We start from the raw sequence: 8,807 nt of genomic DNA, 5'->3' as shown, positions 1-8,807 counted from the left end.
TTTCACCCAGAGTCAGAGGAACTTGTGGACTCCTTCTCATGTCTCTGCTGCAGAGTCGTTAGCTTAGCTCAGTAGCTGGGATCAAGTAGCTCCTGTTTGCTCCTTAGGTCACATGAAACATGAAACAATGCACAATTATAAAGAAGTAGAACATACAAAAATAAAAGTAGAAATTAGGGAATATGTCTGTTTTTTCATAAATCTGTTTATTGAAGGAGTGAAGCAGTGACATAGTATATAGACTATAGAGAGCGAAAACTTCTTCTTCTTCTCCCTCCTTCTTCTCCTTCTTCTTCTTCATTTTCTTCTTGTGTCCAGTTTGCTGATAAGACGATCGGAGAGATTCTGACTCTGGATGGAAAATACAACCGCTTCCTGTCTCTGGTCGATGTGAGTAGCCAATAGTGTCGCACTGACACCACACGTTGTAAAATGACGTCACTCGTGGCTGAGGCTCTGATGACACCGTGCAGAACATAGCAGACTACAGGAATAATCCCAGAGAGGTGATGTGGCTGTAATCTCAGCACACAGCGCCCTCTGCAGGATTATGCCTTCTTCTTTTTTACAACAGCTCCTGTAGGTCAGGGGTAGCCTGGGTAAACCCAGCCCCCACGTGACCTGCTCTCAGACCCTGCTCACAGTCACTACGTAGTGACATACATCACTACGTAGTGACTGTGAGCAGGGTCTGAGAGCAGGTCACGTGGGGGCTGGGTTTACCCAGGCTAGGTCAGTGGTTCTCAACAACAACAAAATGCAACCTTTTGGCCCACATCTGATTGTTAAAACATTTCCAAGGAGCACCTTCTAAAAAAAGGAGAAAAAGTTTATTGAAGTTTATTGTTTATTGAAAGTTTCTGGTACAGGACTACACCAGACTCACACTCAGTACAATAATAAAAATAAGTCACGTTGTAATATACAGTTAAAAAACAACACAACACAACAACATATAACATACATTAAAACAAAGTACCAGAGCCAAATACCTGGTCTAATAATAAGTCAACAGCCTGTCCTATAGTTATACAAGAAATCCTTTGTTAACCAGTGTTTATCTAATCTGTTTTTGAACGTGTTAACTGAAGGAGCCTGCACCACCTCGTCTGGAAGTTCATTCCATTCTCTTACAGCACGAACTGTAAAAAAGTTTTTCCTCCTTTCAGAGCGACAGTTTGTTGGAAATAGCTTCAGGGAATTCCCTCTTAACACATATTTATTGTTCCAAAAATGGATAATAGGCTCGGCTGTGAAATCATATATTTTATGAACAAGTTTGTATACCTCGATCATGTCGCCTCTATGTCTCCTGTATACTATTCCCTACTATTCAACTACTCTGTCAACTACAACTCCTATATCCCTCTCCTCCTCCACCTGTTGGATCCCCAGATTCCCAACAGTGTAATTTGAAACCTCTACACTTGATTTCCCAATATGTAACTGTTTGCATTTGTCTGGAAAAATAAAATAAATTTAAATTTAGTTTATTTAGTTAGACATTAAACCCAGAGGAGAAAAGATGCAGTGGTGGAAAATAACGCTTTGGACCACCGCCAACATTGATATTGCGTGCCGTTCACAGGCGAGGCGTTAATCACCCGGAACAGTTGCAGGGTCGTTTTAGCGGCTAAACGCAACGGCTTGGCAGACGGCAGCCAGTTCGGCTCCGCCCACAAAATACCTAATCACTGTTTTCAAACGTAAAAGAGATCTATTTCACGTCTTTAAAGAAAACGGTTATTAACCGGTTAAGGGTGTCGGTTAATCGAAAGTAAAATGAACTGAAAACTGACATCCCTAGTATCGACGGTTTTCACGGAATTGTGTTGCTATGAGAACAGTTTGAAACCCTAGCTTATTTCCTCTCAGCTGTTGTAGTAGCAAACACTGCAACAGGAAGTGAGCTAAGGGCAATTTGGAATGTTTATGTTGTCAACTTAAAACTGTCTATATAAGACTAAGTGAAAGCAGCATAAATCTGGTTACGGGTGTGTGTGTGTGTGTGTGTGTGTGTGTGTGTGTGTGTGTGTGTGTGTGCCCGTGTGTGCGTGTGTGTGCGTGTGCATGTGTGTGTGTGTGTGTGTGTGTGTGTGTCCGCCCGTGCGTGTGTGCGTGTTGGTAGAACTGCGGCTCGCCACCCCCCCTGCGGGGCCCAGGACCCCTGACTGTCTTCGTCCCCACAAACGAGGCTGTGGACCGAGCCAGAGACGGCAGCATCCTCTACATGCTCAACGACGTAAGGAACAAATTCAATGAGCAATTCATTCATTGAAAGTTTAATATTCATTATTTATTTGAAATGAATCAGTGACAATAGCAAATCATTCAGTGCTCAACAGTGTTAACATTTGGTAAGCTAGCTAGCTAACATGTTTTGGCAAAAACATCTGTAGCCTATCAGGGCGTTTAAATGACTTTCTGTAGATTATTATATAAAATGTATATGTTGTTGTTTTTCAAGGCCAAATACAAACTACAGGAACTCTTGAGACACCATGTATACTCCAAGGCTGCGGTAAGACCTCTCTCTCTCTCTCTCACTCTCTCTCTCTCACTCTCACTCACTCTCACTCTCGCTCTGTCTCTCTCGCTCCATATCTCTTTTCTCTGTGTTAATTGAATTCAATAAGCTCTATTGATATGGCATTTGTTAATGAAGGCTGCAGTTACAGAGACTCATTGGATAAAAAGATACTTCATATGATTCAATGACAAAACATAACATGTCTGTCTGTCTGTCTGTCTGTCTGTCTGTCTGTCTGTCTGTCTGTCTGTCTCTCTGTCTATCTGTCTGTCTGTCTGTCTGTCTGTCTGTCTCTCTGTCTCTCTGTCTGTCTGTCTGTCTGTCTGTCTGTCTGTCTCTTTCTCTCTCTCAAGCTGACAGTAGACGAGTTGGGCAGTCTTCTTCAGATCCGGACAATGGCCAATCAGATGATCAAGATCACTGTATCTGATGATGTAAGACTCTCTGATTGGCTCTTCAGTGTTGGTCTTGACAGTATTTCAACAATCTGAGCCTGTCAGGCAAATACAAAACAAGCACTTTCACTGGACGTACATTGACGGTTCCCCTTGGCGGCTGGTGGCTGAAGTGATCTCACTCAATACTGGACTCATTTCTAAATTGTTGTCCTACTCAGTTGCTCAGTCAACACCAAAAAGTTTGGGGAAAAAGGGTCCAGGTCAAAAAATACAGAAGTTTCCCTTTTTTTCCAATATTTTACAAAAAAAAACATTCTGAACAATATACGAACAAAACACACAAACAGGCTCGACACAGGAGGGTGGAGGGGGGGACGCATATTATCAACATTCAATATTAGAACGTGATTACCAGCCGCTTAAGGTGCTTATGTACTTATAAGACATTGTGCAAGGGATCCCACGCAAGGTGTCCACGAGCAACCAGACGGGCGAGTCAACTGTCACCCCTAACCTCATCAAGGTAGGCCAGGAACGGGTCCCAGATGGGTGAAAAGTTTTGAAGGGAGTTGGTCCTCAGGAACCTACTGTAAGTCTCTCCATCCGTATAACATAAGTCATGTCTGTCAACCACAATTGAAAAGAAGGTGAAGAGGAGGACTTCCATTCTTCAGAATGAATTTCTTGGCAACAGTTGTCCCCTGTGTCAGAGACTATTGCACAACTGTAGGGAAGACCAGAGAGGACACGGAGCAGCCGAAAATAGCGAGTTCTGCCTCCGGCTGAAGGGTTATTTTGTAGGACTTAGAGCACCAGTCAAATATTTTGGCCTAGAATCCCGTTAATGAAGGGCAGAACCAAAAGGCATGAGATAGTGTGCCCTTTGACACCTGACACCTGTCAACACAGTGGTGAGACAGAGGGGAAGATCTTGTGTAATTTATGCTTGGAATAGTAAAGACGGTGAGCAGAAGTTTCCCTTTAACACAACATGTACAATATACACACAGTATTCAGACACCTTTAACACAGCATGTACTGTACAGTAACCACACAGTATTCAGACATTATTCACAGTATCAACACAGTATTAAAGGAACACGCCAACTTTTTCCTATTTTCCTGTATATTCCCGGGCTAACCGACACATTCCAACAGCACCAAAACACTCTAACTGTATGTACGGTTATGTACATGTTGAGACTCATTCACCACGTTATGAAATAATAATGTACAATTACGAGACAGTGTAATTTTCTAAGCAAATACATAGCCGTAACTTCCACTTTTGTCAGGAAGTAGTTCCGGCTATCTATTTGAAATCGACTTACCGGTACTCTTGTAATTGTACTTTATTATTTCATAGCGTGGTGAATGTACCAGTCACAACATGTACATAAGAGTACATAACAACATGTACATAAGAGTACATAACAACATGTACTTAAGAGTACATACAGTGGGTTCGGAAAGTATTCAGACCCCCTTAAATTTTTCACTCTTTGTCATATTGCAGCCATTTGCTAAAATCAATTTATTTCATTTTTTTCCTCGTTCATGCACACACAGCACCCAATATTGTCAGAAAAACACAGACTTGTAGACATTTTTGCAGATTTATTACAAAAAAACACTGAAATATCACATGGCCATAAGTATTCAGACCCTTTGCTGTGACACTTGTATATTTAACTCAGGTGCTGTCCAATTCTTCTGATCATCCTCGAGATGGGCCTACACCTTCATTGGAGTCCAGCAGCTTAATTATATAGATTGGACTTGATTGGGAAAAGCACACACCTGTCAATATAAGACCTTACAGCTCACAGTGTAAAGTCAGAGCAAATGAGAATCATGAGGTCAAAGGAACTGACTGAAGAGCTGAGAGACAGAATTGTGGCAAGGCACAGATCTGGCCAAGGCTACAAAAAAATGTCTGTTGCACTTAAGGTTCCTAAGAGCACAGTGGCCTCCATAATCCTTAAATGGAAGAAGTTTGGGATGACCAGGACTCTTCCTCGAACTGGCCGTCCGGCCAAACTGAGCATCTGGGGGAGAAGAGCCTTGGCGAGAGAGGTAAAGAAGAACCCAAAGATCACTCTGGCTGAGCTCCAGAGATGCAGCGGGGAGATGGGACAAAGTTCTAGAAAGACCACCATCACTGCAGCCCTCCACCAGTCGGGGCTTTATGGCAGAGTGGCCCGACGGAAGCCTCTCCTCAGTGCAAAACACATGAAAGCCCGCATCGGGTTTACCAAAAAACACCTGAAGGACTCCCAGACTCTGAAGAAATAAAATTCTCTGGTCTGATGAGACCAAAATCGAACTTTTTGGTCTTAATTCTAAGCGGTATGTGTGGAGAACACCTGGCACTGCTCATCACCTGCCTAATACCATCCCTACAGTGAAGCATGGTGGTGGCAGCATCATGCTGTGGGGGTGTTTTTCAGCTGCAGGGACAGGACGACTGGTTGCAATTGAAAGAAAGATGAATGCAGCCAAGTACATTGATATCCTGGACAAAAACCTTTTCCAGAGTGTTCACGACCTCAGAATGGGCCGAAGGTTCACCTTCCAACAAGACAATGATCCCAAGCACACAGCTAAAATAACGAAGGAGTGGTTTCAGAACAACTCTGTGAATGTTCTTGAATGGCCGAGCCAGAGTCCTGACTTAAATCCAATTGAGCATCTCTGGAGAGACCTGAAGATGGCTGTCCACCAACGTTCACCATCCAACCTGACAGAACTGGAGAGGATCTGCAAGGAGGATTGGCAAAAGATCCCCAAATCCAGGTGTGAAAGATTTGTTGGATCATTCCCAAGAAGACTCATGGCTGTATTGGCTCAAAAAGGTGCTTCTACTCAATACTGAGCAAAGGGTCTGAATACTTATGCCCATGTGATATTTCAGTGTTTTTTTGTAATAAATCTGCAAAAATGTCTACAAGTCTGTGTTTTTCTGACAATATTGGGTGCTGTGTGTGCATGAACGAGGAAAAAAATGAAATTAATTGCTTTTAGCGAATGGCTGCAATATGACAAAGAGTGAAAAATTTAAGGGGGTCTGAATACTTTCCGAACCCACTGTACATAAGAGTACAGAAGAGTGTTTTGGTGCTGTTGTAATGTGTATTTGGTGACTTAACGGGAATAACGGAATAAAACCATCAGGAATTATGGCAAATAGGCAAATCTCCCAAAATGTTGCTGTGTCGTCAACAGTAATAACACAGCATTACCAGGAGTTAAGAGTACTGACATTGTATAAACAGTAACACTCCCCCACAGGGTAACATCTTATTGGGCGAGAAGGCCGCCCGTCTGGAGAGCACCAACATCGTGGCGTCCAATGGGATCATCCACATGGTGGACGGGCTGCTGTTCCCGCCCTCCATTCTGCCCATCCTGCCTCACCGCTGTGATGTCATCGACAGCAAGATCACTGTGGTGAGGAGGCTCCGCCCCTTTCACTTCATTTCACTCCTCAAGACATTCAAACTAAAACATCTGAATGGCTGTGGAGACTTTTGACTTCCATTGTGTTCTGAAAGTGGTGTGTGTGTGTGTGTGTGTGTGTGTGTGTGTGTGTGTGTGTGTGTGTGTGTGTGTGTGTGTGTGTGTGTGTCTGTGTCCTCAGGGTCCGTGTGTCCGCTGCAGTTACCTCTATGAGACTCATTGTCCCAACGGCAGTGTTGAACTGGTAACATACATTACTATAGTATATACTATCATTACTCATTCTATTCTATTCTATTCTATTCTATTCTATTCTATTCTATTCTACTCTGTTCTGTTCTGTTCTATTAATTATTATTATCACTTATAAGGTGATGTGTTCTATGATGATAAGTAAGTGTATAATGTCACGTTCATTCTTTTACTTTAGCGCTGAAATGTTTTATTCACTAATACTAATTTTATTCACCCTGTCTGTCTGTCTGTCTGCCTGTCTGTCTGTCTGTCTGTCTGTCTGTCTGTCTGTCTGTCTGTCTGTCTGCCTGTCTGTCTGTCTGTCTGTCTGTCTGCCTGTCTGTCTGCCTGTCTGCCTGTCTGTCTGACTGTCTGCCTATCTGTCTGCCTGTCTGTCTGTCTGTCTGTCTGTCTGACTGTCTGCCTATCTGTCTGCCTGTCTGTCTGTCTGTCTGTCTGTCTGTCTGCCTGTCTGTCTGCCTGTCTGCCTGTCTGTCTGTCTGTCTGACTGTCTGCCTATCTGTCTGCCTGTCTGTCTGTCTGCCTGTCTGTCTGTCTGTCTGCCTGTCTATCTGTCTGCCTGTCTGTCTGTCTGCCTGCCTGCCTGTCTGTCTGCCTGCCTGTCTGTCTGTCTGTCTGTCTGTCTGTCTGCCTGTCTATCTGTCTGCCTGTCTGTCTGTATGTCTGTCTGTCTGTCTGTCTGTCTGTCTGCCTGTCTGTCTGTCTGTCTGTCTGTCTGTCTGCCTGTCTGCCCCTATAGAACAGTCACCTGACAGGTTGTGATCCCCTCACCTCTCCTCTCACTCCGGGCCTCGGTAAAGGCTGTGCTAAGTACTGCAACACTACCAAACAGGTAAGGCTGTGTGTGTGTTAAGAAAAGTTTTCAGCATTTGTTAGCATTATTAGTCTTTCTCATATAAATGAATGGCTAGCTAACCTGAAGCTACCTCCAAATCGACTAGAAACGGCCATTGGCTTCAGTGAGGAAAGCTAACTATGCTAACAGCCCAGGCAGTCTTGCCACCTTTGTCTCTAGATTTAGTGACTTTTCAGACCCCCAGGTGACTCAAAAGCGACTAGTGACAAATCTGACGATGTTTTCTGACCATAGGAAGCAATGTTAAAGAGTAACTAAACCCCACCTAAATCGGTGGTGATGCCTGACACTCAATGGTGAAAAGTAGGTACTGCCCTGGTTGTCTGCTATTGGCTGATTGATTGATTGATTGGTTTTCTTTGATGTTTGGTAACAAAAACACATGGAACAGAGGACATGCATCTCGGAAACATCATCAAGGATAAAAACAAAATAAAGTCAGAGACTTGTTTCCATTGTGGTCCTGTGAGAGTTCTTACGCTGATACACTATGTTACTGCATGCTGCAGATCTCTCTCTGGGTCTGATACACTACGTTACTGCATCCTGCAGATCTCTCTCTGGGTCTGATACACTACGTTACTGCATGCTGCAGAGCTCTCTCTGGGTCTGGGACACTTTCCCTCAGCCGGCTGGGGTAGGAAGCAAACCGTTCACTTGGCCAGTGATTGGCCAGTGGTGGATTCAGTCTTCCCCAATCAGTAACGACTTTGTGATCAGACCACAGGGGAGGCCCAGGCCATTTTTCAAACCACTCTCTCATTGGTGCTACGACCTGTCACTCATTCAGTTTCAACACCCCCTAGACCCGCCCTCAAAGCCCAGAAGTGGCTGTGAAGTGGCACAGACTCATTTATGTAGTATGCGGAGCGCAGCGATTCAACATCATTTCTGAGTCTTGGGAGAGGCTATCAGAGACCTGGCCATTGTTAGAGAAAATAGTGTAGTCATTTCCTCTGCCTTTGAGCAAGGCAGCGAACCCCCAGCTGCTGCAGTGGAGCCATTCAGTCCTTTAACGCCATGTGTATAGAGAGCCAAAGTGAAACGTCACTTCCTGCTTTCTCCCTGTACCAGCGCTGCGAAAAATATGAATGGCGGTGAACGGAGTATAAGGTGACTTTTTGATCCCGTTTGAATTGTGCCACGGGATGCCAACGTTCATTTTGTCAATTTAAAAGCTAGCTTTGCATGTCAAGAAAGTCGCAGTTTGTCGCCAAACTGTTGCACTAGAAGTTATAAATCAGAAAGACTGCATACACTGTCACCTAAGTGATGTCACTTTCTCTACCGGCACAGCTGAAGACCGGCG

General features: G+C 44.0%; 1 protein-coding gene across 1 annotated transcript in view; it reads left to right on the top strand.

Annotated features, from left to right (window-relative positions):
• Window positions 1–8,807, top strand: part of stab1 (stabilin 1) — a 118,758-nt gene that overhangs the window by 19,727 nt on the left and 90,224 nt on the right. Inside the window, exons 11-17 of the mRNA XM_083660983.1 lie at window positions 319–390; window positions 2,129–2,242; window positions 2,468–2,521; window positions 2,884–2,964; window positions 6,220–6,378; window positions 6,569–6,631; window positions 7,382–7,474. Of these exons, the coding sequence (XP_083517109.1) occupies window positions 319–390; window positions 2,129–2,242; window positions 2,468–2,521; window positions 2,884–2,964; window positions 6,220–6,378; window positions 6,569–6,631; window positions 7,382–7,474 (636 nt within the window). The remainder of the gene's footprint in view (window positions 1–318; window positions 391–2,128; window positions 2,243–2,467; window positions 2,522–2,883; window positions 2,965–6,219; window positions 6,379–6,568; window positions 6,632–7,381; window positions 7,475–8,807) is intronic.

This window comes from Poromitra crassiceps (genome assembly GCF_964638095.1).
Source record: "Poromitra crassiceps genome assembly, chromosome: 25".
NCBI lineage: Eukaryota > Metazoa > Chordata > Actinopteri > Beryciformes > Melamphaidae > Poromitra > Poromitra crassiceps.
This window is presented reverse-complemented; position numbering and strand designations above follow the sequence as displayed.